Genomic DNA, 23865 nt, shown 5'->3' with positions numbered 1-23865 from the left:
CGGAGTCAACACGACGCCGTTTATTTAAAATGCTTACTCCAAGAAATATATATATAAAAAAAAATAAGACAGTTACAGCACTAAACCAGGCACCTTCGACCAAACCACACGGTCCTCTGGTCCCCTTCACCCTGCGCCTCTTCTCGAGAACCCTCCTTCCCGACAGGAGACACTGGAAGCTCTCAGGACCACGGAGCACAAAGCGCGTCCCCACCCAGGCCACTCTACACCCTCTTCTGGACATGCAGGATGCCCCCAACTCCTGCTCTAAGGGGTGTCCCCCTCCAGGAAATTCATGTGACAATTCTACATCAGGAGAAGGGGTGCAAGAGGGCACAGGACCATCCTCCCCGGCAAGGCCCCTTTCCTGCCCGGCTCCCAGCAAGGGGCCCTGGACAGGGTGGTGGGCTGCTGATTTTGGATTTGTTCCTGAAGATCTGAGCCCAGCTCAGCACAGGGCAGGTCCCAGCCTACTGTGTCCTTGTCCCTCTTGGTGACCACACAACTTGGGGAAGACCTCCAGGGTACAAGGAGCACAGATGCCCAAGCCACACACCAGGAAAGAAACCTGTCCAGGGAAATGATTAGGTCCACGCACAGAGGGCTCAAGTGGAAGGCGTCTGGGGGTGACTTGGACACATCAGGCCAGTCAGCAGAGCCCGTCCCCTGGACCTCAGGCCAGCACAGATCAGCAGGGACGAGCGTGAACTCAGACCCGTGTCTTCGACACAAGCTTATGTCCCACGAGGCCACAGGACTGGCTGGGACAGACATTTTACATGCCCAACAAGAGCAGAAGTCACTTCTGGAGCGACTGGGGTAGGAGGACAGGAAGAAGATCAACGACAACTAGATCATTTTTGGCATTTTAACATCGAGACAGTGACAAGTGGTGACAACAGAAGAAGGAAAAACAAAGTCTACGACCAGCTCCGGGCCCCCCCCATCCCCTCGCCCCATGAGCACCACTGACTAAAAATCTATTTAAAGCACCCAAACCAGTCCAGACCCTCTGGAAACCAAGAGCCAGCCAGAGCTGTCGCCTCGCTTGGGTCCCAGTGAGAGGAGGGGTCCAGGAAGGCACCTTGGAACTCCCGCGGCAGAGGGCACTTGACGGGGAGGCGGGCGGCAGTCCCGGCACCCGGGCTGACCCTCGGGGCAGGGGCTTCTTCAGGAATCCGACTATTTGGTACCAAAGCCAAGCAACTGTGACTGAAGAGCACGGGGAACCGAAGAACCGCGTCTGGGAACCGGCCGACCCGTCCTGGGCAGGGCGCAGCCAGGACAGGGCCGGAGTGCCAGGTCACGGGCGGCGCAGCACGGCCACTCTTCCTCTGCAGGGACCGGAGACCGCTCTTCCCCTGCCGGCTGAGGACCTCTGATTGGTGAGCGCTAGTGACACCAGGCCTGGGCTCCCCCGGGAGCCATGAGGCTGGACCCTTCAACAAACACAGCCGGTCCCCACCTCTGCCCCCCACATCCCCGCAGTTCCACGATCACCTGATTTGCATTTGGACTTTTTTTTTTTTTTTTTAACAGCTAGAGTAGGTATAAATGGCTAAACACAGACCCCAGACCCCCGCCGGGAAGGTGGTGGGTGGCAAATTCTGCAGTGAGGCTGTGGCTACAAGCAGCAGAGGGGAACACACACTGGCCTGGGCCAGTCTGCGCAAAAAAAGCAGGCAAGTGACCCGGATGCATCCAAAGCACGAGAGCATGGTTTGGAGGGAGGTGGCCCGTCTCCGGGACAGCTTGGTCTAGATGCTGCTGGTTCCCAGGAGGGACGTTTTTTTGTCTGAGTAAATAAGTGGCACTGCCTGGACAGGCAGCGCCCCCGCGGATCACAAGGCTAAGGACAGCTGGAGTGGGGGCCTGGGCTGTGTTTAGGAGGGACAAGAAATACAACTTAAAAAACCTAGATTGCTCAAGTTTCTGCCTCTCTTGTAGGAATGGTAGGTCAACTATGAGCAAATATTTTAATTAAACATCGAAGGGAGAAAAAAACACTTTGGAAAGCAAACAGGAAAAGGTAGTTAACGTTGAATCACGTAGAAAACGGAACCTCGGGGAGTCTAACAAAAATGCACCTTCGGTCAACTTTGCTTTTGATTCCTCGTCCGACTTCCCGTCCCAGTGCAGGTGGAGTGACGGCTGCCACGGGCCGCGGCGCCTCAGAGCGTGCGCGGGTTGTACTCCGGGAGCCGCTTCAGCTTCTCCTTCTCGGTCTCGCTCTCGTCCCGTGCGATCACCAGGGAGTGTGAGTAGCCCATGGCCACCTGCAGGGACAAACCCGGGTTGGCCGTGCCAGGGCAGACAAGCGCGGGGCGAGGGACAGCAGCACGCTGGTCTGTGGGCTGCCCAGGAGGTCAGCATGGGGGAGGACGGAGGCGCTCCGGAGGCGGGGAGGACCCCCTCCTACCCTGAAGACAGCGTCCCTGCAGGGTGGGCCGCTGTGCCCTCCCAGCCAGAGCCTCCAGGCTGCCAGGGGAGGCCCAGATGGAAGGAGGCCCGCTGAGCCCTGCTGGCAGGGACTGGCAGGGACACAGAGACCCAGCTCCCTGTTCCACCCGCCTCCCTGGATCACGATGCCACCATGAGCGAGGCACACGCCCACCGTGTCTCTCCACAGGCCGGGCCTGGCGCTGCCATCTGCCCACCACCCTGGCCTAGCAGCGCCTGTCGCCTGAGCCACACACCCATCCTGGGGACAGAGTCACGTGGCTGAATGTATGCGTATCACAAGGAAAAGGACAGCCGCCGGCCTTCTGGCCAGCACGCTTCTGCACTTCTCTCCTGCCAACGGCCACGGGCCGTCAGCCGTGCCAGGGTGAGGGCAGGACACCTGGCCAGGGAGCCGTGGCTCAGCACGCCGCAGACCCAGGGCCAGAGCAGGCCCACCGGCACCGTCCTCCTGAGCTCACCTGTTCTGAGAAGATGCCGTCCAGAGTCCTCACCTCTTGGGCCGCAGTGGAAGACTTGGGCTTATGGTCCCCGTAGCCCTGGAGACGCAAGTAGAGGAGACGCTCACCACAGGGACCCACGCGGCACACTCCAGAAAGGGGAGTGCCACGGCCATCTGCACCCCAGCAGCCCGGAGCCAGCACCCCGGCCACTCTCAGCATGGGCGAGGAGGGCCCCTCAGGTCCACGGGGCTGGAGACTAGCCCTGGAGGAAGCCCAGGATGCTAGATCCTGACCTGGGCCCACGGGAGGAGGGAACCTTCCGGGAGCCTCACATGGCAACAGCAGATGAAACCCGAGGGGGGGGAAATGGGAACCGCAGCTGTCAGGACCACAGCTGGTGGCCTGTGCCAGACAGCCGAGGACCAGCATGGAACAGACGGGGTAAAGACAGACGCCGTTGCCAGGGAGGACTCCAGCGCCCCAGGGCCCTGGCCAGGCGTGGAAGAGCCCGTGGAGGGCCATGCTGGAGCCGGGCCACAGGCAGAGCCCTGGGTGCAGCTGGGACAGGGCTGCAGGGTGAGGCAGGACCTCCGGCCCCCAGGCCCTGGCTCACACCTCCCCACATGCAGGGCTCCAGGAGCCTTGCGCCTTCTCAACCCTAGAGGTTTCCCCCAAAAGCCCCCTCCTTGCTCCCCCGCTTTAAAACTCATATTTACAGGGAAAACGTCTATTCCTGATGGGCCTCAAGAAACCCTTCCGCCGCCTCAGACCGGTCACAAGAAAGCAGGCAGCTCTTGGTGGCTTGCTCCCCGTGTTCCGCCCACCCCATGTGAATCCCCGAAGTGCAGGAGCAGCAAGGTCAGCCATTCCAGAGACTGTGCAAGGGACCAGGGCCAGCCCTCCTGACTGTCTCCACCCCCACGACAGCAGGAAATGGGGAGATGAACCAAGACGAACCGCGAAGGCCCAGCGAGCGCGGCAAGACCCGCCTGTAGCAGCCCAGCCATCAGGCCACCGCCCACAGCGGGAGCTCAACCAGAAACCTGCAGCAGAGAGTTCGCCAAGCACCAGGGCCTCAGACCAAGGCCAGGGGACGGGAAAGGCTGAGGGCATGGGAAACTGAGGGCCACTTGTTCTGACCTCATTCCAGCCACTGAGATTATTAGCAGGAACACAATAAGAAAGTGACCCTAAATCACCTCCACGGCAGGCTGAGGGCACACTGCCCTCTAGACCATGCACACGGCCAAGCTAGACCAGACCCAGAGGCTCATCCTCCTGTGGACGTGAACCTTCCGCCGCAGGGAGGTGCCCTGACCCTCTGCCTCCACGCCGCGCCCAGGGACCACAGCCACTCACAGCCCTCATCGGCATGGAACCGTCTCTGAAGCTTAACGGGACCCAGAGGTCTCGGAAGACCACAGCACCCACTTTTTCTGCCCCCGTGCAGGAGGTGCTCGCCCAGCCTGGGGCCCACCTCTCCCCGGGGGCGCTGACTCACCAGTTCCCCGAAGGTCGGCGATGGGCCCCAGCTGATGGTGCTCTCGTCTGCTGCCACGATGATGCTACTCTTCCTGCAAAAAGGCAGAGGCCATCACCACCCACCCTCAGCCGAGTCCCAACCGGGCAGAGGGCCAGCATCAACGTCGGGGCCTCGCCCGGTGCCCCCGCGGCACGCCCACCCCGCACTGCACGCCAGGGAGCAGAGGGCTCCTCCTGAGCCCAGAGATCACCCTGCACAGGACACCTGTGCCTCAGCAAGGCCCCAGAGCCCCTCACAGGGCCAGGAGCCAAAGTCGGGGGGCCTTGTGGCCCACTGACTGGGTGTGGGGGCTCAGAGGAAGGTCACTGTGGGAAGCACACCCTGGGCAGAGGAGGCCACAGTGGGATGAGGTGGTGGCCCACTCCCAAGGGACAGACCTCCACCCACGGGAACCCATGGGGGGGTCTGCACCTCCACAGACCAGTCCACACGGACCCCTATCCACACACCACCCGCCCACTAACAGTCCAGCCAGGAAGAGGACGGCAGGGTCTGGGAGCATGAGAACCACACCTAAGGGTGATTCCCCTTTCCACGTGTTGAGAACTGAACTGCCCTTTCTCACTGAGAGCGCAACAACCTCTAGTGCTTTTTCTAAGAACGAAAACCTTTAAAATGACTTTTCTTCCCGTGAAGACAATAAAGGGGGCATCTGTCCTGGCACCCCAAGCCCTCACTCATCATCACCCCGGCTGTACCTCATGCCTAGACAGGGTGACCGATGGTCAACAGCACCCACAGGCTGTGTCAGATACCTTGGGGAGGGAAGGAACATGTGACACGTGCGGGAGACACTGCCACCTACCCACACGCCAGGCTCCGGATCCTCCAGCCACAGAGATCCTGCACTGCTTTTGGGTACATGGTGGACTCACGGGAGGTGTTGGTGGCCCCCCAGAAAAACAGGCCACCTGGAGGCAGACAAAAGATGTCACCGTGAGCAAGTGTCTCAGGAGCCGACACAGCCCGCCAGACCACACAGGGGACAGAGTGAAGTGCGGGTCTTGGCACAGGACAGTGGCTACATGGTGCCCACAGGAGCAGTGATCTACAAGGAGGGGAAAACCAAACCCCGGCTCTGGACACCGCCACCCTAGGGACAGGCAGCGGAGGACACCACTAACCCACTTCGCTGACGGCAAAGGAGCAGGTGTAGCCAGCATAGATCTGGGAGGCCCCTCGCCCAGGGAAGTCAAAGAGCTTCACCAGGCGCGGCACCATCTCGTCTTTCTGCTCCGCGTGGCCCAGCCGGCCATAGCCACCGAAGCCCCAGGAGAAGACACGCTTCTGGGAGTCCAAAACCAGCTGCAAGGAGAGGGACACGGGCTGAGCCACCAGGCCTTCCCAGGAGGTGATGGGGTCACCGTGTCTGTAGGAGAGCCTGCAGCAGCAGTTACAGCAAAGGGCAGAGGGACCGTCCACACCTGCCTGCAGCCACAGGGAGGTGGCGCCTGGAGCAGGCCAGGGGCGGCACGCGGGCTCAGGCCAGCCTGCTCTGCCAGGGACCCTATTTTTATTGCAGATCTCCCCTCATCAGAAGCAAGAGGGCTCCGTCTGCAGACCGTAGGCCAGCACATCCCATTTCCTTTTAAAATAACAGCTACGCTGCAGGAAGAGCAGGAGGGAAGGCTGCCTGTCCTGGACCGTCCTTGCACTCCCTGCACCTGGGCCCTGGTGACGGGAGCAATCACCACTGAGTGCGATCTCTCTTTTCCTGCTCAGCAGCACAGGGCTAGGGTGTGCTCGGGGAGCGGCGCCTGCCCAGGGTGCCAAGGCCTGGTCCACTGCCCAGCCCAGCGCGATAAACTCTAAGTAAACAACAGATAAGAGCCTTTTAGGTCAAGTTTAACAGACAGTGCGGTGGCGCATGCCTATATTCCCAGCAGCTTGGGAGGCTGAAGCAAGAGGATCATGAGTTCAAAGACAGCCTCAGCAACTCAGCAAGGCCCTAAGCAGCACTCAGCGAGACCCTGTCTCTAATATAAAAAATGGGGTGAGCCCTGAGGATGTGGCCCAGTAGTTAAGCACCCCGGGTTCCAATCCTCAGTAACAACAACGACAAAAAAAATAACAAAATCTAACCTCGTTTCCCATACTACACTATACAAAATAGAACCTCAGTTTCTGGATTTGCAAGAACTAAACCCACTCCTTGTCAGATCCTAACCTAATCCATGTCCTACCATGGGGAAGAGCATCCAGAGGGAAGGAAGTGGCCTCCAGACACTAACACACATGCACAGGCCAGGGCACACCTGCAGCCCCAGCAACTCAGGAGGCTGAGGCAGGAGGATCGCAAGTTCCAGGCCAGCCTCAGCAATTTAGTGAAGCCCTAAGCAACTTACTAAGACCCTGTTTCAATAAAAAGGGGGGCGGTGTTTGCTATAGATGTTGCCCAATGGTATAGCACCCCTGGGTTCAATTCCCAGTAACCAAAATAAAAAACTAAAAATTAAATAAAAAGGGCTGGAGAGACTGGGGTTGTGGCTCAGTGGCAGGGCACTTGCCTTGCACATGTGAGGCCCTGGGTTCAATCCTCAACACCACATAAAAATAAATAAATAAACAAAATACAGACATTGGAAAAAAAAAAAAAAAGATCTAAATCCTTAAAAAAAAAGGGGGGGGGCTGGAGAGGTGGCTCAGTGGGGGAGCCCTCGAGATGCCACCCCCCCTAGTGCCACAAACAGGAGAGCGATGCAGAGCGCCACCCTGCGTCAGTCTGTGAGCAGACCTCCAGGAAACAGCTGCCCCGACTGAGGCCCCGACTGAGGCTCTCCATCAGCAGCTCAGAAACACGTCCTGCGGGAGGGCGGTGTCCCTGTCCACCTGTGTCGGGCCCCTTCAGGCGGCAGCCTGCAGAGGCTAATGGAGGCAGGGACAGGAGCTTGGCCAGGCCCCTCAGGGAAGGCAGGGCGTCCGTCCACCTGGACCCGGTCCTGGCCAGAGCATGGTCACCCCTCTGCACCAGCGCAAAGCTCAGGACACCGGAAAACCAGCCCCACTCACCGTGTGGTTGGCGCCACAGGCGACGTCACGCACCACCACGTTTGGGACAGGCAAGATCTGCCCGTCTTTCGTCTTCTCGATGAAGATGGCCACCCTCCGGGGCACCAGTTCACAGTCGTACTCTATCCGCTGAGCTCGGGCAATGAACTTCCCGTCCGAGTTGTGTCCTGTGGTGACCAGAGCCTGTTGTCAGGAGCAGCACAGGAGGCAGGGGACCTGGTGCTGAGTTCATTCACTACCACGGGTCCCCTTGTCCCCAGCCCCGGCCCAGCAGGTCCTCCAGCGGGAGCCACAACCCCCCTGGGGCCCACGAAACTGAGCTGGTGGGTGGGTACTAGAACAGAGGGAGTGACCACAGGGATGAACTGACAGCAGCACAACTGCTACGACACCTGTCACGTGCTTCTACACCCAGAGAGGACTCGCCACTAGCAGGAGCCTGGCTGCCACGCAGTCCTGAGGGGAGGAGGCCAGCGTCCGGAGCCCCAGGCTCTTAAAGTGACCCTGAGCACACACTCGGCTGTCGGCCTGTCGGCTACAGCGCTCTCGTGTCAGCCCACGGTGATGGCCGTGTGACACGCTTGTTGCACATGCAGCCTTTGCCGCCGTCTAAAGTACCTTGACACACAGTCAAATGAGCACCACAGTGTCCAGGTGGGTGACAGTGCACTGTTCTAAGACCAGCTTCTGGTGAGCAGGTAGTGCGACAGGAGCGGGTCCCTGACACACTGCCAATCTATTGCCGCGGCAACGTGCCTGTCCACTGAGAATTCTGCCCGTTTTGTGGCTCAGACATTTGTGAAGCCATTATGGTGCAGGGTGGACACTTCAGGACGTGCAGCTCTTAGACAACTGCTCAGACACTTCCTGCGGGACATGGGGTGGGTAGGTGGTGTCCGGGTCCCGATGTTGGAGGAGCGTTGCCATGGCCACTGCCTCTCACCAAAAGGAACGGCATCCTAAACACTACCGCCAGGCGCAGTGGCGCACACCTGTAATCCAGTGACACGAGGCTGAGGCAGGAGGATCCCAAGTTCAAGGCCAGCCTGGGCAAATCAGCAAGACCCTGTCTCAAAATAACCGAAATATGCCAGGGGGATGGGGTTGTGGCTCAGTGCTTGCCTAGCACTTGTGAGGCCCTGGGTTCGATCCTCAGCACCACATCAAAAATAAAAATGTCCATCTACAACCCAAACCAAGAACTTTAAAATATTAAAAAAGAAAAAAAAAAAAAAAGCTGGGGATGTTGCTCAGTGGCAACATCCAGTGGCAAAGCGCCCCTGGGCCCAGTCCGGACACTGCGCAGCAGCCCCCACCCCGCCTGCACCCTGCTGAGGGGTCTCCTTCCAGGAGCCAGGGCCACGCCACCTGCCCGTGAAGCGCTGGTGCTGAGCCGGGCGGTCCCAGAGGGCGGGGAAGCACCTTTGAATTGCTCTTCCCCCACCTCCTTTGAAGGAGCAGCACACCCTGCCTTTCCCAGGGACAGGCCAGCAACCCCTCCAGGCCAGGCGGACCTCCAGAGAGGTGATGGCCTGTGGTGGGGAAATGCAGCGCCTATAGCGCGACCCAGGGAGCGCCTGCTGGTGACAGACCCCAGGCTGCCACGTGACTCTCTAAAGGGACCCGTCCGGATTAGGCGAGATGGGGGATGCCGTAAAGCAAGCTGCTCGGCTGAGAAGATGCTCTGGGTGCAAACCAAGCGGCACCGTCCTAAGTGGGGCCCGCACACAGCAACTGCTCTGCCTTCGCCACCCCGCAAAACCAAGGCGGCAGGGGAGCGGCCCACGTAGCAGGAAGCACAGATGCGCACTTCCACGTGGAGCCCGGGGCTGGGTGCAGCACGAGGCGGTGGCCATGGCAACGCTCCCCCAACAGAGCCTCAACCTGCACGGCTGGGCACGGGGGGCTGTTCCTTCTCACGCACTTCTGACTGGAGCTATATTTAGTTTCAGAGTCACCATCCCCTGAAGTCTAAGGCCAACACAGCGCTCTGCCTTCTATTTCACGCCTCTCCACCTGCCCTCTGCTTCGGAGGGTGCTGCACCGGGTGCAGGCAGCCCGTGGGGCCAGCAGGGGGCGCCCGCGCCTCACCGCCTGCTCCAGCTCCTGGGAGGGGGCTGGAGCCGCAGGCAGGAGGCAGGGAAGAGAGAATGGAGAGCTGGCGACATAAGGAGGGAGGGTTCCCATGCCTCCTGAGACTTGCAGGCTATGAGACATGCAGGAGCGCAGTGACCGGCTTTTGAACAAGCACATCCTGCCAAGGGTGGAGCGGGAAGCTCCCTGCTCCGTGGCACACACCTGGGGCACGGCCCGGCCTGGGCTCAGCACCATCTCACACTGCGGGAGCCCCTCATGTGAAAAACCAGAGAAAAGTATCTATTTCTTTTCCTTTTTCTATAACTTTGAGATTTTTGCATAAATGGATCTTCAAATCAGAAAACAGCATCTTTCGTCAGACTGCACCCCGACTTCACGGAGGCTTGCAAACCGTTAACCCGCTGGAACCCTGCGAGCGGCGGCTCCCCGCTCCGCCAGGCCCACTTAGTGGGAGAAGCTATTATCCTGAGATCAATCATCACGTTCCTAACACATGTGTGCGGCCCCCACTGGCTTCTGGTTCTAAATATACAGTTAGATTACAGAGCTTTTAAAAACACACTTCCATACCCAGCTGGCCGTACTCAGGGCACCCAAAGGAATAGAGGTTTCCTTTGCAGTCCATTATCATACTGAATTCAGCCCCACAGGCCATTTTGGTAATTGGCTGGCCGTTGTACATTATCTGAAAAGAAAAGACAGTAGACTTTCAGGCATTTTTCAAAAGACTGATAAAAAGTCTCTCCCTCTCTGCATGACGCTGTGACACAAGATTACCAGGCTTCAAGGAGAGTTAATGACTCCCCCATTCTGAAGGCCAAAGCCCAGAGCGCACAGGGAAAATGCAAAGACTGTAATCTGGGTAAGAAACACCCTCACGACCCCCCACCCCACCAAGAGAGTAGCCACAGACGTGGGACTCAAATTCTGGGAATCTGTACCCCAAAAGCGCCCAGCAGTGTGCCTCACACATCCTGCTGCTTGACGAATCCCAAAATCAACAAGCACGAGAACAAGGTCAGAGAGCACACCTTGCCCTGTCACCTCCAAGCCTCACTGGAGCCACCAACTCCAGGATCAGCTCCAACTTTAAAAATAACAAAGAAACTCTTTAATAAAAAGAACCACTTAAAAATATTCTCATTTGCTCCTCAAGCCACTGATTACTGAGTCTTCACTAGAGGCATAGAGGTTAAGATGGTTCAGAAAACGGTAGTGATGGCTGTCACTTAACCTGGGATTTGAAAACCAATGAGGACATCGAAACAGTGGCTGCTGCAGCCAGTCAGGCTGGAAGGACCGGGACAGGAAGGGAACAGAGGGCAGGAAGCCGCAGACCTGCCACCCCGCACAGGAGACAGAGGCCGAGAGGGAACCAGACCTCAGACCTTGTCACGACAGCCCTGACCCACTCTGCCACTCTGCCACCATGCGACTGTGCTTCAGAGCTGTGGCGAGCAAAACAGGAGCACTTGAACTCCCAGGCTGCGGCGAGCTTGCACCTGTCCAAGATCAGGAAAGCCGGGTCCCACCTCCACCACTGAGGGTGGGTGGACTAGTGGCCGGCATCCTGCTTCATTTCTCAGGTAGGAATCCCACCCCTCGAACTTGATCTTAGGTGTCTTAGCAAAGAGAAACTGCGTTCTGAGCCGCTGGCAGGTGACTGCACTCAAGGTCAAAATAAAAGCATCTGCAGATGAAGACAAACTTCCATCCATATGACATCTCACTTTCTTTAGCACAGAACAGACTCAACGCAAGGTCTTGACACTCGTTTCCTTTGGAAGGAAAAGGGCTTTCAAGACCACAAGCTGAACCCGTTTAAAACACTCCGCCTGTGAACCCGCCCCACATACCTGCGCGGGGCTGGGGACAGCGTCCGTCTGGTTGCCCAGCCCTAGCTGCCCCATTTTGTTCTCTCCAAAAGCAAACACGGAGCCCGTTTCTGCAAAGACAGAAAGACATCACAAAAGGGGAAGTAACGCTGAATGTTTTAAACTAGATTTGGAATCAAAGACATCAAAATAATACAAACAGCTCATTTCCAGGCGGAATGTGAAACAGTGTCCAAAAGAGCTTGGAGCAGGAGGCCAGCGTGAACCCCACTTGGCATCAAAAGCTGGGGGTGCAGTTTAGAAAGGCCATGCCACCTGTCCCAGTCTCAGATGGGCTCCCTGCCCCAAAAGCCACCCAGCACCGGGGCTCTCGGCACCCAGAGGCCAAGTCACGGCAGCAACTCCACCCAACCCCCAAGGTGACCCACTGGGCCTTCTGCCACAGTGAGAAGGGCCGCCCCTTACCCGTCAAGGCCAGGGTGTGGTTGCGCCCACACGCAGCCGATACGATGGCCTCGTGGCTGAGGGACTCGATGAGTCTGGGGGCCTCAACTCTCTTGGTGTCGCCATGGCCCAGCTGCCCCTTCTCATTTCGACCTGCAGATCACAGCTGGTTAGGGGGGGAGCGGGGTGGCAGGCAGCACTGCAGGGGTGCCCCACATGACCCTGGGACCCACCATGCACCCCAGAAGGAGCCTCCGACCCACAGCCAACAGCCAGGAGAGAAAGCGGCAGCTTCTGAGTCCAGGGTGAGACCTGGTGCACCCCTGAAGCCGTCCTCTAGTGGTGGCCAGCTGCAGGCACCTGCTGCACTGTCCCCAGCCCTCGGGTCCCCCTTTCTGCCACGGTGACAAGGACCCACTCAGTGCACACCACCAATTCTCTGGTACCCCAGAAAATGCGAGAAGGGCTCCATGCAGCCCAGTGCCACCCACAGACACACTCTGGCCACACCAGCCCTGGTCTGCAAGGCACTGATGCCCTGTCATTCTCTTTAGGGCAGAGTTCAACAGTAACCATGCTGTCACCTGGCTCCAAGGGGCACCGCCCCAGCGTCTGGGGATCGACCTTGGATCATCTGGTTTTGGCCCATCGTTCCTCCACTTTTCCCAGCAGCCCCCCAGACCACCCCTCACAGGACCCCAAGTCCGTGGATGAGCCCTGGTGCCAAGGGAAAGGTCTGCTCCACACATGTGCCCTCCTGCCAGCGAAGCCACCCCGCACTGCTCCCGCGGCCTTGGCCACGGCACTGTCCCTGCACTCACACAGGCCTGAGGGGACCACGGCAGTGCACAGGCCTCTGGGTAAACCACTTGCACCCAGAGATGGACACAGGGGGGCCTTAGGGAGAGCTAGACGCAAGCCGGCCCTGCCCAGTGGCCTCCAAAGAACCACACACCTCGCCTGCCTCGCCTCACTCTGGGGAGACGGGAGGTTTGGAAGGGCTGAAAAGTCGAGAACTACCGAGGGGCAGGAGGGGTGGATTCAGGAAGGAGACCCTCCCCACACGCCCCAGCAGACGAGAGGTGGCTTAAGGACCAGCGCCCTGGCGGGAGCGGCACAGCAGCCATGCGGTGGGCTCTGCCGTGCACACACAAGGCCCAAGGGTGGCGGGGATGACCCCTCCCCTGGGGGCCAGTGCTTATGGCCACTGTACTGCAGCCCTCCAGTTCTACACGGGGCACCCCCCGCACGTCCCCTGGCACTACTGCCCGACCCAGGAGCTGGGACTCATCAATGAGGTGATGCCGACGTGGGGCTCCTGCCCACAGGGGCAGCACAGAGACGCTTCTGGAACCACAGCGTAAGTGACGCTCAGCACGGAGATCAGGAGGGGCTATTTTAAGTTGGGAACACTGACATGAAAGCCCGTGCCCAGTGTCAGAGCATGAAGCAGGAAGCAGGGGACACGCCCCAGTGCCAGGGAGAAACCAAAATCAGGGCAAATGTCGGCATGTCACCAAGAGCCTGTGAAGGACAAATCTGGGCTAGACGCTTGTTAGTTTTTTTCCAACAGAATTACAAAATTAGCCCAGAGCAGGGAGACGACAGATGTTAATATATTTGGACTTTGGTTCAGCAGCTCATGAAATCAAAAAAAAAACCACAACACCAGTTCAAACACCAAAATAAAAACGCATCACACGGACTACGAGTGGCCACGGGGCCAGAGCAAAGGGTGGGGACAAACGCCAACACAGCCAGCTGGAAGCAGAGCCCAGGAGCTGGAAGGGCTTGGGGGCCAAAGTAGCCTTGGTGACCACTTCACTAAGGATCTGGAAGAAGGAGAGGCAGCCCGGGGGGACAGGCAGTGGGAGGAGGGCAGACAGGGCAGCCCGAGGGCCCAGAGCACCACACAGGGACAACCATCAGGACATCTTCAGAAGAGGCGACGAGCCCCAGACCAAGATGTGCGCAAGCCAGAGCCAGAAGCAGTGTCTGGTGACAAGCACCAGTGGCACTCCAAGCGTGAGGACACAGGCCCTGTGCCACTCGGCGTGCTGGAGGGACAGCACGCCTGACACAGGCCTCAGCTGGCTTCAGTGCAGAGTTCAGGGCTCCAGGAACAGGGCCACCAGGCGGCCACTGGGGCGAGGGGTCGTGGGGTTCAGGGAGGCTGGCTGGGAATCAGGAAGAGGAAGGGTGGCTGCAGAGAGGAGTGGGCCTCGGGAAGGGACAGGCACGTGACCAGGAGCAAGTGGCCCGTGCCCCGCCACGCACGGTACTCACCCCAGCTCCACAGCTTCCCTTCCGTGGTGATGAGGAGGCTGTGGGCGGCACACGACCCCGAAACCACGGTTCGTACCCGTACCCCCGACAGGCACCCATACCTGTGGGGTCCCCACAAATTCTGACCAAGATTGCGGTAAGCAGCTGCAAAGAGAAGGAGAAGGCTGGTCACAGGCCGGCGGCCGGGAGAGAGCCCTGCACACAGCAGGAGCCACCAGGCGCTCCAAGGGCACTGCACTGGCCTGGCAAAGGAGGCCACGTGAGGACAATGTGGGCACCTGGAGTCTCTGTAGTAGCCAAGGGCCCCAGAATCAAACTGCCTGGGAGCCGGTGTGGCCCTCCTGTCAACCCCACCTGCCCCTGACATCTGCAAAGGCAGACCACAGGCCACTGTGACTGAGCCCACCTCGGGCTGGTGCCCGGGAGCTGGTTCCTGCCCTCCCAGGGCCGGGCTGGCCTGTCCACAGCCTGCCTGCCAGCGGGGAGCACCAGGGGCCGCTCCCTGCCGAGGCAGCCTAGTCCTCACACTCTCCCCTTCAGAGCCGTGGCCCCACATGTCCCCACGCCGCCAAACCGCGCTTCATCATTTCTCAGGCACCTCAGCACCTAAACCCATTCAGGACCCCGGCCTCTGCCCACGCACTAACTCCCCCACAACGCCCTTTCCCACCCCGACCCCACAACTGGCTCAGAAACTGCCCCCAGGCTGCACCCCAGCACCCAGCGCAGCCAGCCCTCCACTCCTGCTGCGCCCCTCGCCTGGCCCTGCTGCGGTAGCAGCCCGAGGCCTCTGGGTGCCAGGCACGTCACTAGCAGGAGATGGGGTGGAGGCAGCGTCGCCCTCAAGATCCCACCACCCCGTTAAGGATGGGACGTGGCCATGTTGTCCGGAGCCCCTGAGAGCACTTCAGAGGACACTGCTGGGTCAGGGTCAGGCTCTTCTCTGTCCTCCAAGGTCCTAACAGGGGCCATTCAGCAAAAAGCAAGACCGGCAAAGGAGCTGCCAGCACAGGGCTAGGTGTCACAGACCGGGGGGGTTCTGAGGACACAGGCTGTGGGGCTGAGAGTCAGGCATTTCCGAGAGGTGCGCCGCTACCTGCGAGCGCTGCTGGGATTCCTGCCACCCTCATGGGACAAGACAGCCTCCAACGCCCCAGTTTTTTGGCACTAGGGTGTGTCAATGTGCAAATATTTGTTTATGGGCAAAGCAACGTTGGGAAGCACAGTGGGCACCTTTCCCAATGAGACCAAGAAGCCATAAAGCACAGCACCCTGCCAGCCTGCTCCTGGGGCTGTTTCTTCTGGAGAAAGACACCGTCTTTTCTTCTCTATTTTTTGGCACTGCACATGGAACCCAGGAGCACTCTACCACAGGGCCACGTCCCCAACAGAATCTGGCTAAATGGCCCAAGCTGGCCTCAAACTTGTGATCCTCTTGCCTCCGCCTCCCAACTCGCTGGGATCACAGGTGTGCATCACCGGGCCCGGCTGGACGCCAATTTTCTAAAGTCAACTGGGGACCAAATATTTACTTCTTGTGACTTCTCTGTTCCCCTCTCCAGCGACCGTTGTTTCTGTCAACCCAGTTCTCGCAACAGGCTGGCAGCTGGCAGAGCGCTGGGGACTGAGCGTCCGACGTCTCAGCACCTGACACTCAACAAACACCTGGTCGTCCCGGCCCCATCCAGCCTTTCACAGTCCCCAGAACTGCCCCGCAGTGGACCGCTGGACATCTACAGCCAGGAGGCACAAGCCATCTGAGGCACCGCTTCTCATACCTTGTTGTTTAGGCACTTCTTTTCGACCAATCAAGTCCCAGTTGGTTGCCCCAAAAATCAGAAGCTGCCCTTTGCACTTAGACCCTTCAAGTTTCTAGAGACAGAAAGAAGGAAAAATTAGCCGGTTATGGATGCTTCCAGCTCCCCAAGGCTGCCCCGCCACAGCAGGAAACAAAGCAGCATTTCTGTGTCGGCCCTTTCACACAGGGGCTCCAGGTCCCAGCTCCACCTGTCACCCCGCACCCCCACGCTCCAAGGTGCGTCACCCCAGACCCACCATGGCCACTCGCTGGCTCTGCCTGGCCTGGTTTTTAAATAACTTTTGCAAAACACTCAGCCACATGGTGTTCCCCACCTCCACTCTGCAAAATGGTGTACAGAGAGAGATGTGCACCAGGAGGGCCACAGGTCACCCAAGGGAATCACAACTGGCACATCCTGGGGACCACGTCTGCATCTTCCCACAAAAGCACTGTGGTCCTCAGGGCCTGAGGCACTGTTCCCACGCCACTTCCACATGTTCATCACATCATCATCCCCGTCTGCTGTCCTCCATGCCAGGAGCTTTTTCGTGGGGACGTTGAGCTGGGGATGTTGGGGATAAGCCTTCAACTTCTCCAGGAGAGTAAGGCAAGGGAAGACACAGTGTTAGTACTGGCAGCAGGGTCTGACACAGGTGGCTTTTACAGGCTCCCTCTCTGCTGCATGAGGCAGGGCCCTGCTCAGGGGGTCTTGGAGAGACAGTCACCTCCTGCTCGTCACCTCAATTCTCACCTCCACCAGCTTCAGCAAAGAAAGGTGGCAAGGTCCTGGGTTCAACCCCAGCACCAAAGAGAAAAGGTGCCCAAAGGTCACGGCCCAATTCTGGGCCACACTCGTAACACCCCCAGCACTTTTCTCTCTTAAATGTCAAAATGCACCCTTAAAAGTGATTCGAGTTGGACGCAATGGCGCACACCCATGATCCCAGCAACGCAGGAGGTTGAGGCACGAGGATCGCCAAGTTCAAAGCCAGCCTCAGCAACTTAACAAGGCCCTAAGCTACTTAGTGAGACCCTTTCTCAAAATGAAAAATAAAAAGGGCTGGGGATGTGGCGCAGTGGTAAAGGCCCTGGGTTTAACTCCTGGTACCAAAAAAAAAAAAAAAAAAAAAAAGCAGGGTTACGGTACCTTTTACTGAATAAAATTGGAGGGGACTGAACCGGACACTATAATCCCACCAACTCAGGAGGCTGAGACGGGAGGATCGCAAGTTCAAAGCCAGCCTCAGCAACTTAGTGAGACTCTTGTCTCAAAAAATAAAAAGGGCTGAGGAAGGGACTCAGGGTGAAGCCGGGTTCGCTCAGTGGCAGAGCACTTGCCCAGCACGCACATGCCCCGGGTTCCACTCCCAGCACAGGAGAAAGAGACTGTAGTCAAAGACTCAGCCCTGCACAGCGTGCTCGGTCCACGCAGCCCCTCACTCTGCACACCAGCTGTCCCGCACACCAGGAGGAGAGCCCTCGGTTTTCACAACTGACACGGGAAGGCCTGGGGCAGCACAGGCACTCCAGAGCCCAGTCATCCAGCTCAACTCAGAGACCTCCAGGATGGAGGTCCCGGCAGCGCACCCCACACGTCTTCAAAGGTTACGTCTCCAGGTGGAGTTCACTCCTTTTTTTTGGGGGGGGGGGGCGGGGGACTGGGGAGTGACTCAGGGGCACTTGGCCACTGAGCCACATCCCAGCCCTATTTTTTGTATTTATTTAGAGACAGGGTCTCACTGAGTTGCTTAGCCTCACTGTTGCTGAGGCTGGCTTTGATCCTCCTGCCTCAGCCTCCTGAGCCACTGGGATTACAGGCTGAATTCTATTTCTTAAGGAACCTGGTGTCACAGGTAACCATCCCCACAGGATGGGCCCCACGTGCTCAGTCACAATTGTGACAGGAGAAAAGCGCCATCTATAGACCATCCCCAGCCAGCACAGCAGCGGGGCTGAGCCCAGGAATGGAGCAGCCACTCCTCTCAATTATTCAGAAATCGCCCTGTGGCAGAGGCAGAGGCTGGTCACCCGCCAGTCACCAGTCTCAGGTTACCTGAGTGGAAGCCTAGTTTCCCCTAGAACCTCCCTCCTTTGTCTAAAGACAGGTGCAGCTGGCAGCTGGAGGTTCTTCAGGCCTGCAGTCCGTGGTTCTGTCTGGTTCTGTCAAGGTGCCGTAGGAGAGGCCCTGGGTTCTCTGCCTAAGTCACTGATTCATTCTCTACTACTCTTCAAGGCAGCGGGCAGGACACAGGAGGGGCTGAGGCCCTGGAGACGGCCGGGAGGAGGGTGCCAGGATGCCCCCCACTGCAGGCAGGCAGAGGTTCACGGGCACCACGCTCAGCATGCACCAGAGGTTGAACCACCCAACACTGAGACGCAGTCACCAGGGCCAGACTTCAGTGCTGTGGCCACCCCAGCACACTCTGCTCTGTCAGACCAGAGGGCTTAAGCTGTGAGCAGGTGGCCAGAACCTGCTGCCATTGCTCGGGGCAGAAGGGGACTTCCCAAGTGACCTGGACACTTGGTCAAGGGCTAGTGAAGCCCTTCAAGCCAGCTCAGCACTTACGCAAAACCCCAGCCTTTCTGATAAAAGGTGTTTGTGGGAAAGCAAGTCTATCCTGGTGACAGTGGTAGCTTCCTGTGGAGGGTGGGAACTGCCAGCCAGGCTCCCAGGCCTAGGTCCTCACAGCCCAGGTACAGGGACTGCCTTCCCTATGGGCTACACTATTACTTGTTACAAGCCCCTCACCTTCTCTAAGTTAATTCTTCCCTCCACCTTGTATGAAAAAAAAAAAAAAAACATTTTAAATAAGAAACGTTAATCAAAACAGCCTTAAATCACAGTCAAGGTCACTCCTGGTTCTGGACTCAAAAGAGCCTATCATGTGGGATAAAGACCCTGGGTGCCTGCTGGTTCTACCAGAGGAGCAGGCAGATGCCAAATCAGGAGGGCTGGGGTGGGGGGCTCAGCAGTACAGCACATGCTTAGCAAGTGGGAGCCTCGTGAAGGAGAGAAGGAAGGAAGGGTCAGAAGGGAAGAGAGCAGGTCAGTCAGAAAGGTTGTTCCCCTGGGTTATACCCAGGCCACTCTGACGGGCCACACCTGGCAGCTCAGATAAACTTGGTGGACTCTGCTGGTGTCCCCCCAGGATGAGCTACTTCCTGACGACTGGTCAGGCACAGAGCCTCTTCAATCAACAGAATGGGATTTCTGATCCAAAGCAATTTCTGAATCATTGCCCACATGCAGGAGGCCCGTTGGCAAGGCTGAATTCTATGTTTTAATCACACTCATCCACCTAGAAGGCTGGCGTTCTTGAAGGAGGAAGGCCACCAACAATGAATATCAACTAAAACACTTCAAGTTCAGCTTTCAGGTATTTATTCAGACCTTCCAGACCAGACAGATTTGTCTCAGGGTCCACAAAACCTTAGCAACCCGAAACTGGAAAAAGTATTAAGACGTGGACACCTTCTCCACTCATCTGTTCCACAGTACTCAGCCGTCTACATGGTTCATGATAATCAGGGCTGAAACGACCCTCGGGGAACAAAATGCTCATGTGACAAACTACACGTAAGCCCCTGGCCCTACAGGGCATTTTCCAGGACTGAAATCTTAAGAATGTTTGTAAAACTACCCATCCTTCACGGAAGGCAACTCTGCACCTGAGCAGTCTGAACTCGGAACCCATCTTTCCCAAGCCGCCCTCTGCGCCCAGAGGTGAGGCAGACACAGCAGGTCCCGCCAGGTCTGAGTCGTGTTCTCACAGCCCCTCCAAGCAGCAGAGCAGGGAAGTGAGGCAGGGACTGCTGTGGTCATGGCAGCAGCCAGGTCCCCAAAACTGCCTAACAGAAAGGCCAGGGACACTGGGCAGAAGAACAAGAAGCAGGGTGCCAGCCTAGGCCTGTGGGAACAGAATGGAGCCATAGGAGCCCAGCGCTGATCCTGAGCAGAACTCAACAGATGCCATCGGAAACGGAAATGGTGTGTTTTCCATAAGGTGTAAAAGAGCATCCTTTGTTGAAGTCTCAGTCTTCCTGGATTCTCTGAGCCTAGGCAATGCTGACCAACCAAAAGAATCTGCTCAACAGTCCCCCCCCCTTTTTTTTTTTAAGGGAATGGACTAAAGAGAAATGTATCTTGAATTCCTGTTTCTATGCATACTTACATATGACTTATCTACGTACATAAACAGGAATCCAAACTGGAATAACTGCTGGGCCTTGCTTCTGAGTTTGTCCTAACACACTGTGATGGGGGCAGTGTCTGTATTAGATCTGTCAAAGGAAAGCAGTTCCTGGGTCCCTTTCTTGATACACTATACCACCCTGGTGTGAGCCAGGCCCAGGCTCTCAAACACAACCCAGCCTTAACCCTTCCACTGGGAGAGCAGTAACAAAGCGCTTTCACACACTCAAGTTGCAGGGTTGTTAAAGGTGCCTTCCTTTGGACACCTACTGTCCTGCCCTTTCATCTTACCTGAGATGGGTGTAGAAAGTGCACGACTGCCTACCCTGCCTGAGCTGGGGAAGCACTCCATCCTCTCCTTAGCCCTCACCTGCCCTATGCAAAAAGCACCTGTGAGAGTAAGGGTCCTCTGAAGAGTATTCAGACTCCCAGTCCAAAAGGGAAGTTCCTACTCTTTCCTGTGGTCATCTGAGAATGTGGAGAGGGTGCAGATCCCCTCCCCAAAAAGAAACCTTGCAGCAAACTTGCAAAAGTTCTACTGGGGATAGCGCGCCGGTTCGGCTCTGCAGCCATGCAGGGACCTAAGGTGGGTAGGCCATGGCTGCCACTGGGAGAAGCGAAGCCCACTCACCCCATGAGAGGTGCTTCTTGACTGGGGGCGACCACGGAGCCCGGGGCCAGCAGCAGGGACCACCAGCCACAAACAAAGCTCAAGCCCCTCTCCCCCCCCCCCCCGGGGTGGGGGGTGGGGGGCGCGCACTGCCGGGGAGGGACTCTGCGCATGCGTCTTCACACCCGCCGGCGCCAGCCGCCCCGCCTTCTCCGCGCGTGGACCGCGCAAGGCCGCAATGGGCATGCGCGGTGGCCGGCAGGCCCCGCCCCCCCGGGGCGCCGGAGCCGAGGCGGCGGGAACCTCAAAGCCCCGGCGCGAACCACCGCTCCCCGCAGGGCGCCGGCCGCCCTCCCCGCCGCGCCCGGGTCCACAAGCGGGCGCGGGGACGGGGGCTGGTCTCGGGAGCACGGGGTCCCATGCCGCCGTCCCGGTCCCAACGAAGTTGCCCAAGTCCCGGCTCTGGGCGGGGGAGGGGCGGGAGAGAGAGCCCGCGCGGCGCCGGGGGCGGGGCGTGACCCCCGCGCGGGCGGCGGGCGCGGGCTCGGCCGCCCCTCCCCGCGGCCCGGGCGCGCGCCCCAACGGCCAACGGCCCGCGCGGCCGTGGGGTCCGTAGGCCGCAGCCCGCCCGCCTGCCCTTTTGTTGCGCGGCGGCGGCGGCGATGATTCAGCCCACGGCCTGCGCCCGCCCGCGCCCCGCCAGCGCCGCGACGCCTGGCCCGCGCCCCCACTCACGACGCGCTCCTTGGTGTGCTCGGGCTCGGTGATGACGACCGCTGCGCCGCCCGCCTTGCCCGCCGCCGGCCGCGCCGCGCGCTTGCCACCGCCGGGGGCCCCGTCGAGCTCCAGGCCGTCTTCGTCGCCGCTGCTGCCGCCGCCACTGCTGCTGCTGCAGCGCTCGGGCCGCTCGCGCTTCCTGCCCGCCGGGCCGCCGCGCTTCCTGGGCGCCGCGCGGGCCGTGCCGTTGCCCGAGCTCGGCTCCTCCCAGGCCGCCGCCGCCTTCTTCCTGGGCATGGTCGCGGCTGGAGGGAGACACGGGGCAGCGGCGCACAATGGACGGGTTATAAACTGCGCGGGGGGAGGGGAGGAGACGAGCCACCCGGCCTCCACTTCCTCCCCTGCCCTCCCCAAAGTGGCGGCCGCGGGGTGGGCGGAGGGGTGCGCCGCGAGAGGAAATCGCGCCCCTCCCGGCCAGGCCGGCTCCTCTGGGGAATCCCGCATGTGGTGGGCTCCGGGGAAGCCGGGCGACCCCGGCCCACCCCAGGCAGGCTTGTCCACGAAGCATCGCAATTGCACCCCGACCCAGAAAAGTACAGGGGAGGGGAAAGGGTCCCCCATCCACTGGATTTTCATTGCGCAAGGCTTCGGGACACTTTAAAGATGCCCTGGCACCCCCGGCGGCGAAGAAGCCCCCTCTTCCCCGGCCACCTAACCTGCTGCTTTTGTCCCCGTGCCCCCTCCCCAAACCCACTCGGTGTAATGCAAAGCTTTCCCCTTCCCGCCGGCCCGAGACCCCAAATCCGCCCCAGCTCGGGCGTCCGGACCTTGGGCTCTCGATTAACCGGGTCCCTTGGGGTGGGCTGCCCCGCGAAGGGAGTATTCGGAATTAACTGGCCCCCAGTCCCAAACACCTGCTCACACAGACAGAAAATAAAACTTTAATGGGGCCAACTTTGCCGGCCGTGTGGCCGCCGGCCTCCCCGGCCCGCTCGCCGCCGGCCCCCGGCGCCCTGCGCGCTCGCCCGGTCTGCTTTTGCTGCTGCTTTTTTTTTTTTTTTTTATTGATTTTGAACAATGGGATCTCTGTCTGTCTCCGATTAAACCACGTGGATCCGCCTTCCTTCCCCTTCTTATTCATTCAATCCCCCCACCCCCCCTTCCCCCGTTTTTTTTTTTTTTGCTTTTTTTTTTTTTTTACCTTTTCTCTGTTCAAAAAAAAAAGAAAGAAAAAGAAAAAAATCAGAAGGGGGAAAAAAAAAAACTTTCCCAGACCCCGCAAACTGATAGCTGTCGATTTTCAGCCCCTACCTGGTTGGAGTGATGTGAAACCGAAGAGAAAAAGGAAGAAGACCAACTAAAAGACGGACCGGAGGGCTTCTTTTTTTTTTTTTTTTTCCGGCCCAGACGAGGGCTCCAGCCCACTCACCAGATACACTTAAAATGTAAATACGAGCTTCCAGAACAAATGCTACAACACAAAACAGAAACACATGTGCGGCAGGGCGGCAAGCGAGCGCGCGGAGGGGCGGGCGGCGCGGGGCTTGGGGCGCGCGCGCCCCCTGCGGGCCGGCGGACCTGAGCCCCCACCCGCGCGTCCGCCCACCAGAGCCGGCGCCGGGCGCCACGCTGCAAACCTGGCCCTCCCCGCTCCTGCGCGGTTCGCAAGCCTGCGAGCGCGCCTGGGGCCTTCCACGCAACGCGTCCTGCGCATCAGAGACGTCTTTGGGGCTTAGGAGAGTGTTGGATTGTTTTTCCCCTGTACGTCTAGACAGGTCACCTGAGGACACTCGCTGTAAAATAGTTACTTTGCTCACGCAGCAGCCAACAAGGGACGTGCCCTAATTGAGTGATTGGAATGAAAGATGAATTCAATTTGAATAACTTTCCTATGTAGAGAGGCTGGATTTTTATTTTCGTACGGAACTGTCCCCACTATGTATCAAGAAGCTGTTACACTGTTACGTGGTCAAGTTACATAAAGGTGTGATATATTAGTGAATCAATTAGTAATTAATTTGAGAGCCATAGGTGCACTTTAAACTCGTTTTGATGGGAATTTTTCAGTTTTTGACATATTTTGAGTCCCTCGTACATGCAAGACTCGCCGTACTAGATGCTGCCCACCCCAAAAGACCTGGTTTGCAAGATTTCTGCCCTAGTGGAATGCGCAGTAAGGAAAAACAGTAGTTGAGCTAGTAATTGCAACTTGTGTAGGAGCATTATGGTGAGGGAATTAGCCTTCTTCCAGGGTTGGGAAAGGCATTCTAGTGGAAAATTAAGCTAAGCAACTTAAAGGAAGAATCAGACCCCAGAGTGGGGATAAGATCATTCCTAGACAAGTGGAAAGAGCAGGGCACATAGAGTCCATGGATCTGCTAGGGGAAATGTCCCATGGGCCTGGGGGAGAAGAGTAAAGCCAGGACTG

General features: G+C 58.4%; 1 protein-coding gene across 1 annotated transcript; it reads right to left on the bottom strand.

Annotated features, from left to right (window-relative positions):
• Rcc2 (regulator of chromosome condensation 2) lies at positions 1-22911 on the bottom strand. Its single transcript, XM_046468510.2, has 13 exons — positions 22749-22911; positions 21456-21742; positions 15896-15989; positions 14118-14261; positions 11853-11984; positions 11409-11497; positions 10123-10237; positions 7456-7622; positions 5571-5751; positions 5252-5357; positions 4405-4477; positions 2922-2999; positions 1-2276 (listed from the first exon to the last, which is right to left on the bottom strand). The coding sequence occupies exons 2-13, from the start codon at positions 21732-21734 to the stop codon at positions 2172-2174; spliced, it is 1563 nt and encodes a 520-aa protein (XP_046324466.1). The 5' UTR covers positions 21735-21742; positions 22749-22911; the 3' UTR covers positions 1-2171.
• Positions 22912-23865: the final 954 nt, after the last annotated feature.

Source organism: Marmota monax, unplaced genomic scaffold (genome assembly GCF_021218885.2).
Source record: "Marmota monax isolate L192 unplaced genomic scaffold, Marmota_monax_Labrador192_F-V1.1 WCK01_AAM20220418_F8-fsc00008, whole genome shotgun sequence".
In the NCBI taxonomy this organism is placed as follows: Eukaryota; Metazoa; Chordata; class Mammalia; order Rodentia; family Sciuridae; genus Marmota; species Marmota monax.
This window is presented reverse-complemented; position numbering and strand designations above follow the sequence as displayed.

Excerpts from the sequence above, each read along its gene's own strand:
- Rcc2 (XM_046468510.2), bottom strand. The coding sequence starts at position 21,734 with ATGCCCAGGAAGAAGGCGGCGGCGGCCTGGGAGGAGCCGAGCTCGGGC. Across the intron at positions 11,498-11,852 it reads CCACACCCTGGCCTTGACGG|AAACGGGCTCCGTGTTTGCT; the intron begins GTAAGGGGCGGC and ends CTGTCTTTGCAG. Across the intron at positions 10,238-11,408 it reads CTGTCCCCAGCCCCGCGCAG|ATAATGTACAACGGCCAGCC; the intron begins GTATGTGGGGCG and ends TTTTCTTTTCAG.